Source organism: Marmota flaviventris, chromosome 6 (assembly GCF_047511675.1).
Source record: "Marmota flaviventris isolate mMarFla1 chromosome 6, mMarFla1.hap1, whole genome shotgun sequence".
NCBI classification, from domain to species: Eukaryota; Metazoa; Chordata; class Mammalia; order Rodentia; family Sciuridae; genus Marmota; species Marmota flaviventris.
The window spans coordinates 158823205-158845209 of record NC_092503.1 but is presented as its reverse complement, the minus strand read 5'-3'; the positions used below and the strand labels follow the sequence as shown (position 1 = coordinate 158845209).

Sequence of the window (22005 nt, the reverse complement as noted above, 5' to 3'; positions counted from 1 at the left end):
GCTGTTTTCTTTTTGGTACCAGAAATTCAACTCAGAGGTGTTCATCCACTGATTCACATTCCCACCCCTTTTTTAAAAAAATATTTTTATTTAGAGACAGGGTCCCTTTGAATTTCTTAGGGCCTCACAATTTGATGATGCTGGCTTTTAACTCATTCTCTTCATGAGTCCCGAGATTTTTAAATGTAGGGGAAGCAGTATCTCAAATCCAGAACAGACATCTGAAATCCAGAACTTCAGTTTAGCTCTCCATAGGTCTCAGAATACACCCCTAGTTTTCTAGCTCTCTGTTCACATATCCAAAACTAGGGTTCTCTGTTCACAGAGAAAAAGCATAAAATAGAATAGATAGTATAATGACCATGTAATGTGGATAATGGGCCTCACTCAAACACACCTGGTGGCTAACTGGTGTTCTGCCCAAAACCATGAGTAAACTTCTAAGATGGCACACAAAAATGAATTTTTTTTTTTTCTGATATCATTCCTCATACCACATGTTGGGCGCTCTATTTCTTCTTGCTTAAATAGATTTTTTTTTTCTTCAAAATTTATGAGACAAGCACCCAGATTCAATTGGCAAACTGAGAAATTTTGGTTCATCTCAAAACTCCACTTTCAGCATTATTAATCATTATTTTCCCATGTTTTATTTCAAATGTATGCATCATTCTTAATGTTTTTCTTCAAGAACTGGAGGGCATTTTTAAAATATTTTAATTTCTCATTCTGAGATTTTCACATGAGAAGAAAGCAGAATAAAATTAGGTGACATTAAAAAGAATGAATCTCTCCTAAATGAGGTTTATGTGTCCCATTTAAGGATTTTTAAAAACTGTAATGGGTCATCAATGAGGGTTTATTTATTTATTAATTTATTTGTTTGTTCATCTATTTATGGTCAGACCATTTTATTAAAATAACCCACAGAAGGGGCTGGGGTTGGGCTGGAGATGTGGCTCAAGCAGCAGCGCACTTGCCTGGCATGCGTGCGGCCCGGGTTCGATCCTCAGCACCACATACAAACAAAGATATTATGTCTGCCAAGAACTAAAAAATAAATATTAAAAAAAAAAGAAGGGGCTGGGGTTGTGGCTCAGTGATAGAGCACTCACCTAGCACGTGCAGGGTCCTGGGTTCCATCTTCAACACAACATAAAAATAAGTAAATAAAAATAAATAAATGAATAACCCACAGAAACATGCCAAACATTTCAGGATACTCTTTTCTTCTGGTGTGGCAGGAAAAAATAAAAGTGGGACTAACTTGAATTTAAATTACATGCAAGTTCAATCTCTCTCTCTCTCTCTCTCTCTCTCTCTCTCTCTCTGTATTGGGGACTGACTCTAGGGCCTCATGCTTAGAAGGCAAGCACTCTACAAGCTGAGCTATTTACTCAGCCCCATTTTTTTGGGGGGGAGACCAGCGATTGAAGTCAGGGGCACTCTACCACTGAGCCACATCCCTACCCCTATTTTGTGTTTTACTTAGAGATAGGGTTTCACTGAGTTGCTTAGTGCCTCACCATTGATGAGACTGGTTTTGAATTCATGATCCTTATGTCTCAGTCTTGTAAACAGCTGATATTACAGGCATGCACCACCATGCCTGGCCAACTTCAATCGTAAGGGCTAAAGTACACAGCAAATTAGATCAAAGTCCATGTCAATATCTTGGTACTATATATATAAAGTTGTTGATAGACCTTATATTTTATTTACTTATATGTGGAGCTGAGAATTGATTCCAGTGCCTCACATGTGCCAGACAAGTGAGCTCTACTGAGCCCCAGCCCCAGCCCACTGGTACATTTTTTATGGGGCATATTGGAGATTGAACTCATGAACACTTGACTACTAAGTCAAATCCCCAGGATTTTTTTTTTTTTTTTAATTTATTTAGAGACAGGATCTCACTGAGTTTCTTAGCACCTCACTTCTGCTAAGGCTGGCTTTGAACTTTTGATACTTCTTCCTCAGCCTTTTCAGCAACTGGGATTACAGGCTTGCACCAACACACCCAGCCCCTGGTACATTTTTAATACCTGTTTTACGTAGATTTTAACCACTAGCCTTTACTTTTTCTCTAATATATATTGGATTTGAATCCATAACCCAGAAATCAGTGAAACAGAATCTATTTTTTATCTCCAACACTGCTTTTGGTTATGACAGTGTCTGAGTTAAGATTCCCCATTAAAGAATTTACTATGTCTTGTGTTCTCATTCTGACCTCCCATATGACCTAGTTCTGAGTTTTAGAATATCTGAAACAAGGTTCCCAGAGATTCCAAATTTTTTGGAGTATTTAGAAAACACCACTCTCTGAGTCTTGCCTTCTAGGGACCAGTTTGAATTTTAAGAGTGCAGCTTCTGAAGGGATGGACTAATTGGATGCTTTGCAGCTGGAAGGCATTTTCTGATATACTTTCTATCTAAAAGGTACTTTATTTGTTTCCTTTTATTAGATACTGTGAATAAAGATACAATAAAAATAGACATGTGGCAATATCTTTAGCAAAAGGATTTCAAATTTTTTACATATATACCTTGAGTTATTATTACTGGATTGTATGGCATTTTTTTTTTTTTTTACCAAGAACTATTATTTATATCTTTTTATTTATTTAAATACTGGAGATTAACCCCAGGGCACTTTACCCAGTGTGCTATATACCCAGTCTCCAACACTTTTATTTATTTATGTATTTTTGAGAGAGGATTTTACTGAGTTTCTTAAGACCTTGCCAAGTTCTTGAGGCTGGTCTTTAACTTGAGAATAAACCTCTAGTTTTCTACCTCTTATCCTCCTAAGCCACTGGGAGTACAGGCATGTACAACCTTGCACTGCTACCCCAAATTATTACTAGTGGATTATGTGGCATTTTTATTTTGGCCTTTTAAAGAACCTTAACACTTTTATAAAAATATATTTATTAAATTTATATTGTCACCAACATTTTTACATATTTGTGTACCCTGGAATCCCTATTAATTATGAGATATTTGCTTGGTTTTTGTATGGTTTGGTGCTGAGTATTGAACCCAGGGGTGCATACCACTGAGATACATCCACATTCTTTTTTATGTTATATTTTGAGACAGGCTCTCATTAAGTTGATTGTAGCCTTTTATGTTAATGAGGCTGTCTTTGAACTAATAATTCTCCTGTGTCATTTTTCATTGCTTGTAGAATTTCAGGCATATGCCACAATACATAACAATTTTAGATTTTTATAATAGCCATTCCAACAGTACTGCATAGGCTGCAGAAAATTAGTAGTAATTAATATTAATAATTTAATTCTCATACTTGTTAAAGTATGAAACATATACTTTGAAAGCTATGGCTATAGCAAGTGAAAAATACAGCCTAATTTCCTTTTAAGATTGGAAGCCATCTCATCACAAAGGCATGAAAAGTTAATTTCTGCTTCATTATAAATTACCATGATTTGTAAACTTGCTTGAAATGCCTACCAGTGCCTTGAACTCACCCATGTCTGGTTTTCCCTGATGAGATAACAACCCTCCCTGAAACTTTAGTGATGACTCATAAATTCTGGCTTTCCCTGACCAAATAACAACTCACTCTGAAACTTTAGTGGTGCATCATAAATTCTGATGTTGTGATCTAAATTTACTCCCTAAGTGCTAAACCATTTAGACCATTAACCTACTACATGCCTTTGTATTATGCTTGTCAAAACCCTGTTATCCGTGAAGTTCTCAAGTCACCCCGCTTTTGCAACTTTTTGTGCTATGAAACTGCAGCCCTATAGAACTGGAGTGCTGTCATCTTTTCCCATGGGTTTCAGGAGAGACTGTTATGCTCAAATGCGGGACCCCCAAAAGAGCACCAGAGACCAAGATTGATGTAAGTACCAAAGAGGTTTTTATTGCAAGCTAGCTCAGTCCTCTACACTCACAGCAACTGGTGGCTTAGAGGCCCTGAGCCCGGGGTTTGCAGCAGTTTTATAACTCTTTGGGGAAGGCAGGTACCCCACATACATCATAGCATCTCTTAGCAAATCATCACACACCTTGGGAAAATCATAAAGAACTCTAAAACATGATTAGCACATTCACTGGTGGGAACAAGTTGGGTAAGGGTGATTGGTTAGTACAAGATGGGGATTCATTTGAACTGATTGGCTTAGGCTTTGAGGGGAGTATGTGCTGAACTATATGATTTCCCAAAATGTTATCAACCACCATAAAGTACTGGGAAGGTCATCTAGCATCTCAGGTATTTTCCCTGTCTCATGCTGATTGGTGGCTGCTAGGGGGTTGCTATGGATCCCCACCTAGCCTGACTGAGTCAGGGACACCAGGCACAGCAGATCTCTCCTGTTATTTGTAGATAAACAATGCAGCAGGGTGGGTATGAGCCTAGGAGTGCTCTGTGGGTCTTTGCAAGGACAAGAGTCATGCCCCCTTCCTTGGACAGTCTTTGCTCTGAGGTAGAGGTTGGTTTCTCACCTTGTACCTTATGTTTTTTTTATGTATTTTTTTTAAGCTGTAATTGGACACAATACCTTTATTTCACTTATTTATTTTTATGTGGTACTGAGGATTGACCCCAGGGTCTTGCACATGAGAGGTGAGCACTCTACTGCTGAGCCACAATCCAGCCCCTTATGTGTTGTTTTTATTGGGCATTTTTACTTTAGGGGGCTTCTTCCCAGTTCAAAGTTCAATCTGTCACCTAAAAAGAACAGAGATAAAAAAAAAATTAAATAAAATTTGATAGTTATTGTCATTATTTTATATTAATTCCTGAATAATATACAAGCGTATGTAATCCATAAACTGAAATGACCTTATATGTAAGTTTAAATGAAAATGTTCTGTTGATTGGGTTAGTTCCCACTTATGGAAAAAAACCTTGCCTTAAAATAACATTTCTCAGATTAAAAAAAAAGCAGCACTCAACGACCTGAGATTCTAGCCCTTATTCATGCCTGAATTGGATAATATTCCCTGTCACTCAAAAAAAGGGCTCACTTCTCTCACATTCAATGTTCATGATCTGAAGCTCCTTCCAATCAAGAGCATTTTGTGGGAACTGTGCAATCCTATGTGTCATCAGGGAGGAGGAGGGTGGGCTTTCACTTCTTATCTCTGGAATCCTCCATTTTTTCCATTTGAATCTCACCCTTCAGAGTCACAGGTTGTTCTGCTGTGCAGGAACTGAGGATCCCAAGTAGCCCTACTCCTGAGAACCAGGCAATGGTGAGTGTGCATTGGTCTAGCAAGGGAGGCTGGGGCAGAAAGACTATTGGAACCACAAGACTGGCTGTGTTGAAAACAGGAGCTAGCAGATTGGGACTCTGGGCAGTCTCTGGAGTCTGCAGGCTTAAGTCCTCCACTGGGCCACTATGTCCTCAGTCCTTCTGGCCAACCAGGTGGGGAACATGTCAATGGCAGAGACTCTTTGCTGCCTTCCTTATGCTCAAAGGGCATCCTCAGCACTTGCATAAAATACTATGTGGCAGGTGTGTTCCTGCAGCCCAGATGCTGGAGATTGACAGGTGGAATAATTATCAAAATCAAATCTCCAAGGGCCATTTTCTTCAGGAGAGGAGCTGTCATTTTCGGGTACCTAATTTCCTCTTGAGCCAGCTAATTTTCATTTTGACTTTCTTTTATTTTTACTTTCTTCATTGTTATTATTTTGTTAAAGTTAGGTGAACTGAGGGATACTGTACTACTTAGCCATATCCTTGGTAGTGAAGCCAGATTTACAGATAGGTAGTTAGTGTAGTTAGGTAAATTGGGTCTAATATTCAATAAAATCAAGAATGAAAACCATATCGAGAATGGAGTCAAGGAAAAGGGGAATTGAAAATGTCCCAAGGCCCTGAGCCCATCCCAAGGAAATTTTAATGAAGCAGCTCACAGCAAACATGGAGATGGTAATCCAAAAGCCCTTCCTGCCCAGATAACTCCTTCAGCCCACCTGTCCCCCACACTTTGGGCCTTCCCACCTACATTCCATCACTGCAAGATAACAGAACAAAGGACAGCAATGTGACAGGAATGCAGGATAGCTGAAGGAAGACCTTAGCTATAAAAAAGCTAAAAAGACCTTAGTTAAAAAAAAAAAAAAAAAAAACCCTTTCATGGATTCCACCTCTTGGGTCCCCTTTTTCCTCTGGGGAGAAGTCTTTTCTGCTGTCCTTTAATAAAGCTTCTACTTTCCACTCTAAACTTGCCTGGGCGCACTTCTCTGGTGTTATACTTCAGCATTGGGGAAGCAAGGACTATTCACCAGTAAAGAGCCCTAAGATGTATAAATTTATTTTGAGAAAGGTCCTATCTACGTTGCTGAGATTATTTTTGTTATGGTTTGATTTATCTAGAATTTGCTATTACAATAAAACATACTGTTTTTACATACATATGCATTCACATGGGGATCTTATTTATATTGCGATGCTTTGATGATTATTGTAATATTATAATTTCACAATATATATGAATAGTAGTAGGTCATGATGAGTTCTTTTGTTGCTCTTATAATTGAAAAGGTTTTTGGCTAAAGTTACATATAACTTTGTAGATGAATTTTGAAAATTTATGCTTTGGTTTCTTACTTAAAGTAAAGCTTTTTTTTTTTTTTTCTTTATTATTATTGCATCATTGTTGTATTTAATAGTCAGGTTTATTTTGACATAACCATAATATATGGAATATAATTTGCTCCCCTTCAATATCCAGTAGTTCCCCTTTCCTTATTCTCCTACTTCTTCTATCATATATTTATTTATAGTTTTATTTTAATTATTGCTTTATAGAATAGAAATAAAAGTAGACTTCACTGTGATATATTCATATTTGTACATAGCAATTTTGGTGAGATATATTGTGGGTTAATTTGAAGGAAAATTATCACCTTTATAATGATTAGTTTTATCATCTATACATGGGATGTATAATTCGGTGTTTTATGTGCTTTTTGTGACTTTTATTTTCTCATAAGTTCTACATATTTTGTTTCTAAAAATGTACACATGTGAAATACCACTTGCATCAGGTACCTATGTAAAAATTATACATAGTGTTTTATGCTCTTTTTTAAACTGGATATATTATGAAATGAGACTGGCCCTAGTGACCATTTTTCCTACAGATTATTATTTATCTCTTCCAAGATGTATATTGTATTGTGCCATGCCCTTAGGCTTCAAGTGTTTGGGTGAGTACCATTGCATACTTATATGTTATCATGATCACATATGCTCTAATTTCAGTAAATCTCTGTGATGGGGAGTATCATGTATATTCAATATCAAAATAGTTTCCACAAATAGGTACTAATTTACACTCCTTTTGAGTTAATGATTATTAATTTGTTTTAAATGTTCATCAATATTACTTAATTTTTCCCATGATGGGTTTTTATTTTGGATTTATTAAATTTCTAAAGATTTTGAATTTTTATAGTTAATAAACATGTCTCATGTATAAATTTGCAGTTCAAACTTCTGTCCTTTATATCTTTTTGGCTTAAAAGATGAGAAAATGATCCAAAAATGCAGCTAGAGATTGATTTCAGGAAAAAGAAAAAGGTTTAAATTATTTTTTTAAATTGACTGTTTTTACTCATCATTTATTATAAGTTTCTTGTATGATTGTAAGGGTAGGTTATTTAAAGTGGATTCTAGGGCTTATCTTTGTTAATTACTATGGGAAAATTAAATAAGAAATTGATCTACACTATGGCTGCAGGAAAATGAATAAATTTCTTTAAACTCATATGGTAATAAAATTCTTCAATGACATATTCACTAAACATCCACTCCTTAAAAAAATTTTTTTCTGTAATATTTTTGGCAGTGAATCATGAATTCTATTTCTGGATTTTGGGGTTTAATATAAAATCATATGGAATACAATTTGGCCAATCCTAGAAATATTCATACATAATTTGTTGTTTACTTAATGATATGTGGTGGAGACAGCAACTAATGAACATATTTATTTTTAGAAATAGTTACTTTTTTTTTTCTTTTCAGTTTCTAATAAGCCTTTTAGATTTATTTCCTTACTGAGTCACTCAGGGCCACTGATGTGTTTTTTTTTTCATTTTGTAATCTCCAGGCATTTACCCTTCTAAGAAATCTGTCTTGTGAGCTCTGTTTCTGAAAAGTTTCTTAACATGAAAAAAAAAAAAAAAAAGTATTTATGTTGCCCTGAAATGTATTCTCAATGCACTCTCTTCAAAATGGAGAGAAAATAATATTTCCCCAGACTGACATCCCTGTGTCAGGAGCTAACAATACATTGATGGTCTTTGAAGAAATTTCTACAGTTCTGTCTCTGGGTAGTTTTCTGTGGGCTGGTGAATTGCCATTTAGTATCCAGATACCCATGTTTTTTCATCTCTACTATGGGAATAATTTTAGAGGGCACAGATGAATAATGCTCTCCATGGGGCTATGAATACCTGTATGTTCTGTGGTACACAGCTGACAAAGCCCCTGGAAGACACTGTGCAGATTCCAATTGGTTAACAATTATCTGCTACTCACATGAATTTTTTTTCAAAAGCTTGTAATAACCTTTTCACTTTAGGCATCCATGTCATCCACATTCACAAGTATAAAAGTTTGAATCTTTCTTTTCTGAATTCCAGGTTCCATTTCTCTTATGGTTCAATGTGATGCAAATATATATATATATATATATATATATATATATATATATATATATATATATATATATATATATATATATATTGTCTTTCTTTTACACAGTGTTTCTAATAAAAAATGTTCTCTGCTCCAAGCCTATATTTCCCATGTCCAGCTATGTTTAGAAAATGACGTAGAAAATTGTATTTGATAATTTATAAAGGAGAGTTGAGAATACTTCTTGCTCATGTCTCCCTTCCTTAGAAACTGAAACAGAACTATGCTTGGCCCTGTAAAGGGAGCACCATAACCAATCAGATATATAGAAAAAAGTTGATTGATTGTATATTCTCTTCTAAGAATTCTCTGTTAAGACCCTTGGCCCACTTCTTGATTGGGTTGTTGTTGTTGTTATTATTATTATTTGCTTAGCTTTTTGAGTTCTTTATGTACCCTAGAGATTAGTGCTCTATCTGATGTATGAGGGGTAAAATTTCATCCTAGGATGTAGGCTCTCTCTTCACCTCACAGATTGTTTCTTTTGCTGAGAATAAACTTTTTAGTTTGATTCCATCCCATTTATTGATTATCTGTTTTAATTCTTGTGTTATAGGTGTCTTATTAAGGAAATTGGGGCATAATTCCACATGATGAAGATTAAAGCCTGCATTTTACTCTAGTAGACACAGAGTCTCTGGTTTAATTCCTAGCTTCTTGATACACTTCCTTTTCAATGACAACTTCCCCCTTTCCCAGTATTATTAGTTACTGTTCTGCAGTATTATCAGTTACTTTACCCATATTATATTTCAAATGAACACGGTATTTTCAATTGTTATAACAAAACTGGATGAGACTTTTAAAGTATTTTTTTCTCTCTCTGGGTACAATGATACATGCATATTAATTATAGAGACTCAAGTGGCTAAGCCAGTAAGATTGCAATTTCAAGGTAAACATCCGTAACTTAGACAATTAGAAAAACCTGTCTCAAAATTTTAATACATGGCCGGGTATGTAGCCCAGAATTAACATGCTCCTGTTTCAAATCTCCAGTACCATAGAAAAAAAAAAAATCAAAAGCAAAATTTTTGTTGTTGTTGTTGTTTATGGGCATTTTACATGATTGAAAAGTAAAGAAGAATCCCTTGATCTTGGCAAAATCATGTGTTTCTATTCTTCCTTTGTGTCTCCAAGGGCAGACCACCTTTCAGAGTGTTTTTATGCTCTGATTTCCTTTTGTGGAATGTATATGAGAGCATTCTCATTCCATACTCTAGTATTTTCCTGGAACTGTGTTTCAGAACTATGTAATATGAGGAACCCACAGCTGGCACATCTAATGCCTCTTGTAAGCCCAGACCAGTACTTGGGGCCTTTCTTGTTCAAGAGCAGTATAAATGTAGAAGGTTTAGTTTGTCAAAGAAGTAACTGAGAGAACTCTCAACTTCCATTTTTTTAAAAATGTTTTCACTAATTTTATAGTCTAGCACAGTGTTTCTTTCTTCCATATTCATATAATTGGAGTACTACTTACTATTCCACTTTTTCAGAGTAGCTATTCTAACAGCTGTGCTCAAGCTGCAGAAGATCTTATAGTTGGCTGGTGCACTAAAATTCGGATGCAAGCTTTTTAGATTCCAGGGTGCCTTACGCTCACTGGAAAAAAATTGATGTACACCTTAAAATAAAGAGGGATCTGTGATTCTAACAATTTTCTTCATTAATATTAGAGATTTTAGCTCATTACAATGTTTGCACACCAATGTGAAACCACTCCTTTTTGATCTAGGGAGATTAGCACCTGCACAGTTGCCAGTGCTTTCAATGCTTTGAGGTTTCAGATATAGTCCATTGAATGTAAAAAGTTAATATCGGGACAAATTACTTACAGAAAGAATTGGTTAGGTCTGGTATTATTACTGAAGTGAGCTGGGTGAGAGAGCTCAGGAAGTGCTAAACTGCCACTTTGGATTTCAGTGGTGGTCTGTATTTCCCTGTTAATTTTTTGGTACTGTCTAGATAAACGTTCAACTGTCAGCAACAGCTCTTTGCATTTTTAGAGAATGTTGGCAAATCCCTCTAAGGAATTAAAGGTTCCCTTAAGATTTAACACCTCTTCCACTCTGGTCTAATGGAAAAAAGCTCATGGATCTTGCATGGCCTTAGAAAACCACTTACATTTTTTCCCCCTGGAGTTGATACTCGTATACATCTTGTTCCTTCCTCTGTGTATACAGATAAATTAGCATTCAAACCTGGAATCTAAAAAGCTTGCATCAGAATTTTAGTACACCAGCCAACTATAAGATCTTCTGCAGCTTGAGCACAGCTGTTAGAATGGCTTACTCTCAAAAAGTGGAAGAGTAAGTAGTACTCCAATTATGGATATGGAAGAAGGAAACACTGTGCTAGACTATGGGAAATTTAGAGTTAAATATGCTGTATTTCAAACCCAAATCAGTCTTCCTTTATTCCTATTAACACTGGATTTGGGCATTTTGTTCTAGTAATATGGCTTATTGCTCAAATCAGGATGATGCTCAAGTGCATTCTACTCATCTCTTGGTAGATTTTTTTTTTTTTTTCAGTTTTCCAACATGTGTGCCTCTAATTCCTTTACAGTTTTAAGAAGGACTCAATACAGGAGTATATATTTATTTGGTGTATCCATAAATGGAGGGAGGTTTGTATTCTGCTTTTATTTTATCTTTTTAAAAATTATCTTTCTTTATATCTGCTGTTTGGTGAATGCTTGTGTATAATTCCAGTGTTACACACATTCTGCACACAAGTCCCTACTTGTGATCTGTGTCTCTTGTTCTAACATCTACTTTGAGGTTGGATTGTAGCATTCATTCACATTAAATACTTTTATTGATATGTTTTGATTTATATACTTACAAGACTTAACAATAAAATGATATTTGCATACATGTGAATTACCCTATGTAGTTTTCTGTATTGTGATTTCTTTATCTTAAAATTACTACACTATTGTAATATTATAACATGTATTAGTGTCAGTTAATGATCACTAGTACATTTGCTCTTATATATGAGAGAGTTCTTGGCTAATTTTATATACATTTAAATTTCCAGGAGAATTTTAGAAGTTTTTGTTTTGATTTCTTCTTTAACAAAAAGTAAATCATGGTAAAATTTTGACCAGTTATTATTATAGTTTAAATTAGGGAAAATGGCCATTTTTATAATAGTTTTCTTTGTAAACATGTTGAATATTTGAGTCTTTTATGTGCTTTTTCTGTATTTTTATTTTCTTAAATATTGCATATTCCTTTTTTAAATATGCTTGCATATGAAATGCAATATTCATGTGACATCAGCATAAAACATACATGGTATTTTATACTGTTTGTCAAACTGGATGTGATACATCAAAAAATTCTAGCTTCTAGAGTTTACTATTTATAAAATTTAATAATTATTTCTTCCTCTTTAACCATGCCCCTTTGTTTCAACTCTGGAAAATATGGCTGTATTCTCATATGTACAGTCGCTGTAATTTTAGACTCTGTTTCTTGTGTGGGTGTATCATATACATTTGATTACAAAACAGTTTCTACAAATGGATAATAAAAGCTTAAATTTTTATTTTCCTCTTTTGTGAATGCATTTATTCCACATATTCATCAATACTATTTAATTCATCTATATGATGTGATTTTATTCAATGTTACCTAATTTCTAAAGATTTTGAGTTTTAATGATTATTGAACACTTAGATATATCGTTTTTAAAGTGGCTCTTCAAGAATTTATTCTGCTTTTCTTTTGCAATATTTTATTTTTTCTTTCCTCTTATAAGTGTTTGATTATATGTGAGGAAATTAGTTTTTTTTTTTACCTTGTCACTTTTGCACCTTTTAATGTAATAATTTGATGAATAGATTTTTTATATTAACATTTTGTAATTCATAAGTTTAAACATATTATATTGTATAATTTTCAAAACAAAAAACTATTTTTTTTTCTTTTGTGATATTAGGGATTCAACTAAAGTGTCCTATTGCTGAGCATATCCTCAGCTCTCTTTTAAATTTTATTTCCAGATGGGGTTTGCTCAATTTCTTCAGTTGGCCTTAAATTTTGAGTTTCATGCCTTAGACTCCATAATAGAAGATATTTCAAGTGTGAAACACCATATGCACCCTATCTTTTGTATGTAAACTTTTGAGCTTTGTACTTTCTTATATATTTCAGTATTATTTATTAATAACTTATATTCAGCATTTAATGTGTCAAAATAAGTTGTTATGTTTTATGAGTGAAGGGATAAAATAGCATTTTATTATCACACTGTTTTCCCAATATCCTAGCATCTTTCTTTGGAATGAAAGCCATTTTTCCTCTTCCCTGCACTGTAATCTTCATTATGTATCACTGCCTAAATAACAAGAGACTTACCAAGAGTTTTATTGTTGTTGTTGTTTTCTGTAATTCCACCAATTATTTTATTATGAGGTCTACCCTGATTGATTTAACTTCATAACATCAATCATGTGGCATCATGGTATTTTGGTCAGCAGTAGACTTTATGTACAACAGTGGATATAGCAAATGTCTTAGCCATGTACTAGTCTATACCATCTAGATTCTTGTCATTACACTCAGAGAATTGAACAATTGCAGAATACTCTTTTGATAAATTTTTCAGAGTGTATTTCCATCAAGTGAGAAATAATTATATATGCATATATTTGCAATTATGTATTACATAATTGACATAATTTTTATTTGTTGAATTTTCAAATTTGCTAATGCTTTTTAAATTGTATCTGCTTTTTTAAAAAAATTTATAGTGAAGATTGAACCCAGGGGTGCTTAACATGAAGCCACATCCTCAGTCTTTTTTTTAAAATATAGTTTATTTAGAGACAGAGTCTTGCTGAGTTGCTAAGTGCCTCAATATGTTGCTCAATACAATATATATAAGACGATATTATATATAATATTGTCTTAGAATTTATGATCCTTTTTCCTTATCCTCCTCAGTCACTGGAACTACAGTTGTCCATCACTTGACCTGGCCCATTTGCTTTTTAAAAGCACCAACATTGATATTGGTAACTCTCTCTGTGTTATGTTCATCTTCAATAGCTTCTAATTTTGCTCTTTTGCTTAATATTTTCTTTACTTTTAGTTTATAAAATTTACTTTTCATTGGGATGGATGACTTGATAATAAATTCTTAATCATTTTATGGCTTACTAATTTTTTTCTGTATGTTTTATTTTCAACCTCATGAATTCCAATTATTGCAGCTGTATGAGGGTCTAAGTGAAAGATAATAACCTGTACAGATATTGTTAAAGTAAGGAAACCACAATTTAACTCAGTTTTTTGACTTAACTGTATATACCTGAAGGATATAAAATCAGCATACTACATTGACACACCCACATTAATGTTTATAGCAACACAATTCACGATAGCTAAGCTATAAAACCAACCATTCAATAATGAATGGATCCATTCAATGATGACAGGATAAAAAACTGTTGCTTATGTATACAATAAACTATTAATCAGCCATAAAAGAACTACTTTATAATATTTGCTAGGAAATAGATGAATCTGGAGATTTTATGCTAAAAAAAGCAAACCATTTCTTTAAAACCAAAGGTTGAAAGTTATTGCTGATATGTAAAATCTAAAGTTCATAAAATGAAGAAGGGTAAGAAAAGAAGATCAGTAGATTGCACGATGGTAAAATAAATGAATAAATAAATAATGATTAAATAAATAAATAAAAGGGAAGGGGATAAAAATATTAAGGAGATATATATATATATATCTGAGTGAATCCTACCATCATAGTCACCAAGAAGCACAGGATTTTAATTAGGATAAGATATATTCCATGCCTGCTTCATACCATAAAAATTGATTTTACTATCAGGTAGAACTAGAAAGAACCAATAAAATATAAAAAAAAAATTATATTTGTTTGAAGAGCTATATGTATATTCTATTATAAACATCATACAATATATACATCAATCAAAGTTTATATATATATATATATATATATATATATATATATATATATATATATATATATATATATTACATATTTTGTATGTGAAAAAATGTTAAAATTATAAAAAGGAAAATCCAAACAGGATTGTTGTTGCTATTTTGTATATTAATAACATACACAAATATGATAAAATGTTTGAACTTAAATTCACTATTCAATATTTCCATTAAGTGGTCTGTCTACCTTGTTACATTTCAAAATTTTTCTTATACCATTCGTATTGGAATTACTAGAGATCTCACTACATATTAAGACCAGCCAGCTTTATCAGAGAAATAACAAATAAGATTTTACACTTTAGTAAATGTCTGATTAGTGGTTGTACAATTAGAATCTGAGGATTCCCTTTCTTAATTACCATAATTTTCTTATCTAAACAGTATGTATAATTTAGATCATGATACAAAAATTTTAAAATATATATTTTTGTGGTAATGCCTGAGTTTTACATTGTGTTTCATAAATGTGGAGTATATATACTTTTTTGAACTTAAATCACTTTTTCTGCAGACGTAGATAATGGTATCTTTGTGTTCCAAAACACCACCTACATAATAGTCTACTAACACTCATTTCAACTTCAGTGACATTACAGACTGTGCAAATGTTCATGTGGTCAATGTGTTTATTTATTTACCTATTCTTATTTCAGGTACTGTTAACATTCAGGGATATAGCCATTGATTTTACTGAAGAGGAATGGGAATGCCTTCAACCTGCTCAGAAAAACTTATATAAAGATGTGATGTTAGAGAACTATAGAAACTTTGCCTTCCTGGGTAAGTTTAATTTCCTTTTAAATATTTTAATTACTAATTATTATTTAATTTACTTCTGTTATATCTTCTGGGAACTTCTCTGTAAGAATGAGTTTCAGATTTGTGTTTCAAAGAAAAAGGGCATTTTTAGTACAGATATTTTACTCTTTAATATATATTATTTTATTCTTTAATCTCTCTCTTTCTTGGTGTGTTATACATCCTTCACTTTAGATAAGTAGTACCTAACATAATTTAGTGATTTAAACTATTGTAGCCTAGACATAGCAGGGGACACAGTTGAGATGTTCAAATGGAGAAAACCAAACTAAAAAATGTTGACAGAGTAGTTATTCAGCAGAAAACATTTTCAGAAGCTTATGTTTATTTCTTTTTATTGTAATCATTGAACACATACTGCCCTATATTTATTACATTTTCAAATTCTTTGTAGTCCTTTGTGTTCTTCTTTACTGATGTCCCAGTTTATTCATATTAACCACCAAAACTTACCTTTTGTTGTGAGGGCCAGCATGGTCTCTTACAAATCTTCTTGTGAGGAAACCTGTAAAGAAGCAAACAGAAGAGAGAGACACACACACATTGAAAAGAAAAAAAAGAAAAAAACTGGCCACTCCTCTTCTTGGCTGCATATAGTATACCCCAAAATCACATAGCTTCTGTTACCGTTCATACATTGTAACCCAGCCTTATTTTAACCCCAAGTGCTAGCTAACCAAGATAAGGTACAGTTAATACAAACATAGAGCCCCTTCTCCCTAAGGACATTACCACAGAAACTAGATAGTGCACTTGTATATTTGTCTTAATAGCTTCAGGGAGAAACTGCTGGGCATTAACATTGTGGGTCTCAGGGTGCCAGTTACCATCACCCTGTCTATTTCCAAGGTAAGAATACCTACAGCCCCACCTCCTTTTTAAGGCCTTTTGAATAAATAATATTACTTATCTCCTTAATGCTGGTAGGGGCAAATTTGTGCAGGCATAAACAACAGCAAGTGCCAACATCAGTAAACATTCACCTATGAATATTTTTTGACCCAGATGAAATTGAGTAAACATGAAGTTAGCCATTCCAACAAGTCTAAACATCCATCATCTTGTTGGACCTTACTAATGATATATTTAAGTTAATCTAACTCTTTTTAAATAAAACTACTATTATCACTGAAATTGAGGGAACATATTTTATTAAACTTCTGATATCTTTTATGATGTAGCAATAACAGACAATCAATTGCAGCATGATTGTCAAGTATGGCTTGAAAATGTTTTTGTACTTCATTAAGCATTTAAACAGCCATGGAGGCATGACTAATACTTTTTATGGTAGCATAGGCGAGTTTCATAGTAGTTTTGTAAGCCCGTTGAGCTAATCCAGGAAAACCCATTAAGGAGAATGTCAAAGCAACAAATTCTGCCTTAGAGAGAAGATTCACTGAATCATCAGAGTTTTTATCAAGAGGAATAGACATTTTATGAATAAATTCCACAGGATGGTGACCTATTAAATACTATGTGGATGGTAAGGACACAGTTATTCTGCTAAGACAACAATGAATACCATGAGACATTTTTGCAGGTATGTAACAATTTCATCCAAGTGAGTCAAGATATTGTAATGGGTTGTAGAAGTCCAGGATCTGACAGTACTGAATTTCCCACAGCTGGTGTACAGAAACGGAGCAACATTGTTACTAAGACCAAAGCATTTACAGAGATTTGTGTGGGTTTACCAATCAAAGCAGTAAGAAAGTTACCTAGAGCACATTCTAACCTCATTTTAGCCAACACCTGTTGAGCTGAGGTTGCTAATGGTTTTATATCACCCCAAGTAACTGAAATTATAGTATCTTGGGTTCCTCTTTTAACGTTTCTCCTCTTTTGAGGAGAATGATTATTCTCTTGTTTGGAGGGACTCTTCTCTTCCAGGGTTAAATGAAACTTAGGAATCAGCTTGTGAAGTCCCTGATGAACATTTATAATTGCTATATTTCATACATCAAGCTAGAGTCCAAACAGGAGATGTTGGCATAAGTGTAGCAGTCTATGCTTTTCCCCATGTGATCAAAGGCATAGGATCATGTCAGATGGAGTCTTATATATTACCTAATTTTTTTGGTAATGGATGTTTGTGAATAAAATGTCTATTCACTGCAGATGACCAATTTTGAGTATTTAACTTTATGTTGTATATTGAGCACATTAACTGTAAATAAAACAATATTTAATGCATATTAATATGAGAGAGGTTAGATCTTTGTTTGTTTCTGTTTTAAAAGGCAAGTATTAGGATACAATTTGCTCACTCAACAAAATCTTGTCCAAAAGGATTATGAGAAATTTCATTATTTAAAACTGTGTCTTATTGATTCAAAATTGTGCAAAAGGATGAGATGTAAAGGGAGGGGCATTATCCACCTTTAAACAAATAGGGCCTCTAGGAGCAGATCATGCTTGGTTTCTTTCCATGCTCTCTGCTGGAACTGACTTGGCAGTTTCTTTCTTTAGATTCAATTCTGTTAGTATTTTTTTTTCTTTTGTTTTGTGTTTTGCAATATTGCATTGATAATCATAAATATTTTGAACTGAAAAATTCATTATACTTCTACTTTGTAAGTTGTTTTCTATATTTCTTATTATTTTCTATTTTGATTAATGATTTAATTTCTGGATCATTGCTTTTTATTGTGGCATGCTTAGATTCTTTTCATTCATATATATATATATATATATATATATATATATATATATATATATATATATATATATATTATATATATATATCCCACTTCTCTTTATATATCCTTTAGGTTTTTAATTTTTACACTATTTCACAAGTTGCTTAGACTTGTCTTAAACTTGGTTTTGCTTGGTAAGCCTCTCCCATATTGGTAGAATTTCAGCTTTGCACACTAGGAATGCTCCTCTCATTTTTTCCTAAAGAATTATTCACATACACAATTTGTGCTTATTTATATTAATATTTTTGGTCTCAATTTCACTGTCTAAACTTTCTTTAAATAGTTATTTAGTGTTCTTTTAATTTTTTTTTTTTTTTTTTTTTAGTTTTTGGTGGACACAACATCTTTACTTTATTTTATATGGTGCTGAGGATCGAACCCAGTGCCCTGCACTTGCCAGGCGAGCGCGCTACCTCTTGAGCCACATCCCCAGCCCCATTATTTAGTCTTCTTTGAGTAATTCATAACTGCCAGTATCCTAGTTTTCAGTTCTTTATGTTTTTTTTTTCTTTTTTGTCACTTGGATTAAGCCATGCTTCTCTTTGTTTATATTTGCTGTATTATTTTTATTTGTTCATTAAAGGAGCCAATCATAGATTATATAGCCCATTATGGGAAAAAAGTATAAAAAACTTTTAAATAAATAAAAATAGGCAAGAACAGTGCTACATCCTTGTAATATTTGCCAATTGGGAGGCCATGCAAAAGTACTTCATGTTTTAGGGAAGTCATAGAAATTTAGAAACAGCATGACTCAAACAATTTTAAAAAGACTTGTGTTGTATTTCAGTGATATAGAATTTGGGGGGTTAATCTCAAGCACTACACATGAAGAATTAAAAGTTGGATGACCTAAAGATCCAGAAATGCCAGTGCTAAATATGTATCCATGAACAATTAAATCAGAAAATTGAAGAGATACCTCTGCTTTTGTGTTTAGTGCACATACTATTTTCAGTTTAAAGCTAGGGACTTAATGTATGTGCCCATCAAAGATCAAATGAGTAAAAATATTGTAGTTATATACTATTATTATTCAATTGTAAAAATATTTTATCTTTTAAAATGTTATAAGAAATATATGCAGGACTTTGTAGTAAGTGAAATGTGGCATGCAGAGATTAAGTTGCAGGAACATTTGATTCACATGTGGAAGTCTGGAAATCAGAAATTTAGTGAGTAAAATTTTGCTCACCAGGTACTGTGTTTTGTGTAGGGTTGATATTATAGTCAAAGTCTCATTTTTTTTTTTATTGCACATAAGAGGTTCAAGAGTTTTGTTTTACCACATGGTGAGTGTATTATATTCTTTATAAATACTATTAGAAGGAATACAATACCTTGTAAGAACAAAACTGATAATTATATGAAAAACTGATTATGTTAATTCATTCTTTTTTTGTGCATTAATTCATTCTATTTAGTCATTTTACCTTGTACATATAGTATAAAATACATGATATATTTAGGGAATAAAAAAAGGTGTATTTGTCAATGAAAGAAATCATCATATCACACAAATTTAGAAATATAAAAATCAATTTATTATGCTTGATTGTTATGTGTTGACTTCATCCAAGTATTATGGCCATAGGCCATATACTCTTTTAAAATGTTTTTATGGAAAATTTTATAGACATATATGTGTATATTTCTTAGTAAATTTTTTGTTCATATTTCTTTTTAACAGTTCATAGCCTCTTTACCCTTGTTGAATATTTGTGGGATTATCACTTAAAATATACTAGTTATTTTCATGTCTGTATGTCATGGTAGACCAAAACCAGTTTTTGGACACTCTTTGAAAAAGCCACAAATGTTTGTATATGTTTTACATTTTTCTTATTCTACTGAGAGTGAAGGTAGCTGGTAGATATTTCCTAAATACACAATATTATCTTATGGAGGACAAAACGCTGTGGATGATAAAAGTAACATACTTACCTTCTCTTTATTATATTACTTTTCTTAATGATGTACTCATCTTGGATACTGTGGTCTCTACAAGAATTGGGGTAATATTCTCAAGGTAATTTTGTCTATACATTTTTATTAAACTGATATATTTTTTCTTTATGATGAGTTGGACTTACTCTTGATGTACTTATTTTATCTTAATTTCATGTTATGTATGCAAAATATATTTATCCCTGTCTAATAGATATTGTTTTTTTAAATTTTCTGTTTATTTCAGCCATGACTCTTCATGATACCCAAGAATATTCATCAGAAAAGGGCATAAAACATATATTTCACAAAGTGATAAGTGGGAAATATAAAAGTTGTGATCTTGACTATTTACAACAAAAGAAAATATGGAAAACTACAAGTGAGAGTGAACACCAGAAATCATATAAAAAATCAGGCCTTGTTCACCACCAGAGAATTCACACTGGAGAGAAGCCCTACAAATGCAAAGAATGTGGCAAAGCTTTTAGTCTAAAAACAGACCTTATTCGCCACAGTAGAACTCACACTGGAGAGAAGCCCTACAAATGTAAAGAATGTGGCAAAGCTTTCAGTCAAAACTCACACCTTATTCGCCACAGCAGAACTCACACTGGAGAAAAGCCCTACAAATGTAAAGAATGTGGCAAAACTTTCAGTGTAAAATCACACCTTATTAGCCACAGTAGAACTCATACTGGAGAGAAGCCCTACAAATGTAAAGAGTGTGGCAAAGCTTTTGGTCAAAAAACAGACCTTTTTAGGCACAGCAGAACTCACACTGGAGAGAAGCCCTACAAATGTAAAGATTGTAGCAAAGCTTTCAGTGTAAAATCACACCTTCTTCGCCACAGCAGAACTCATACTGGAGAGAAGCCCTACAAATGTAAAGAGTGTGGCAAAGCTTTCAGTCAAAAAGCAGGCCTTATTTGCCACAATAGAACTCACACTGGGGAGAAGCCCTACAAATGTAAAGAATGTGGCAAAGCTTTCAGTGTAAAGTCACCCCTTATTTGCCACAGCAGAACACACACTGGAGAGAAGCCCTACAAATGTAAAGAATGTGGCAAAGCTTTCAGTCAAAAAGTAGGCCTTATTTACCACAGAAGAACTCACACTGGGGAGAAGCCCTACAAATGTAAAGAATGTGGCAAAGCTTTCATTCTAAAATCACTCCTTATTTGCCACAGCAGAACACACACTGGAGAGAAGCCCTACAAATGCAAAGATTGTGACAAAACTTTCAGTCGTAAAGTAGGCCTTATGTGCCACAGTAGAACTCACACTGGAGAGAAGCCCTACAAATGTAAAGAATATGGCAAAGCTTTCAGTCAAAACTACACACTTGCTTAGGGTGCCCATCATTCATTGTTAAAAAATCTTTAGCTATATAAAATTTTAATACTCTATGTCACATTGTGAGTGTTTTATTGAATCTTATATCAGTTTATGAAATAAACATGCTATATGTGATTTCCTCAATTCTAAGTGTCTTGTGTTTTAAGAAACTGTATGGACAATGCAAATTAAAGTTAACATACTAATATGAATAGCAGAAGCACCACGGGAAAGATGAGAATGAAGAATTGGGAGATTCCATCATTATAGGTGTAATTTTCTCAACATCTTTTCAATGTACCTAACCCAGTATTGATACCAAAATTAATGAGCAACCTCTTCTCATGCTGAATGTGCAAGAGGCTTTTATATAAAATGAAAACACTTGCAAATGTGTCAGAGATGCATTTTACACCATTAGTTGAAAATACAATTGATTGATCAGTATCTCACTGTGTTTGACCCCAGCAAATACCTTCTCAGTATGCAAGAAAA

The 22005-nt window shown here is 33.3% G+C and overlaps 1 protein-coding gene across 10 annotated transcripts in view; it reads left to right on the top strand.

Annotated features, from left to right (window-relative positions):
- Positions 1 to 21654, top strand: part of LOC139706091 (zinc finger protein 420-like) — a 77135-nt gene extending 55481 nt beyond the window's left edge. The window contains exons 1-7 of one of the 10 annotated variants that reach the window (XM_071613743.1): positions 13 to 2442; positions 3775 to 3877; positions 5166 to 5235; positions 12712 to 12820; positions 13655 to 13725; positions 15355 to 15481; positions 20420 to 21654. In XM_071613743.1, coding sequence (XP_071469844.1) covers positions 5233 to 5235; positions 12712 to 12820; positions 13655 to 13725; positions 15355 to 15481; positions 20420 to 21525 — 1416 coding nt within the window. In that variant the 5' untranslated portion in view covers positions 13 to 2442; positions 3775 to 3877; positions 5166 to 5232 and the 3' untranslated portion in view covers positions 21526 to 21654. Of the gene's footprint in view, positions 1 to 12; positions 2443 to 3639; positions 3878 to 4837; positions 5236 to 11264; positions 11326 to 12711; positions 12821 to 13654; positions 13726 to 15354; positions 15482 to 20419 lie in introns of those variants that run through there. The other 9 variants (XM_071613744.1, XM_071613745.1, XM_071613742.1 and 6 more) reach the window with 9 other exon arrangements.
- Positions 21655 to 22005: the final 351 nt, after the last annotated feature.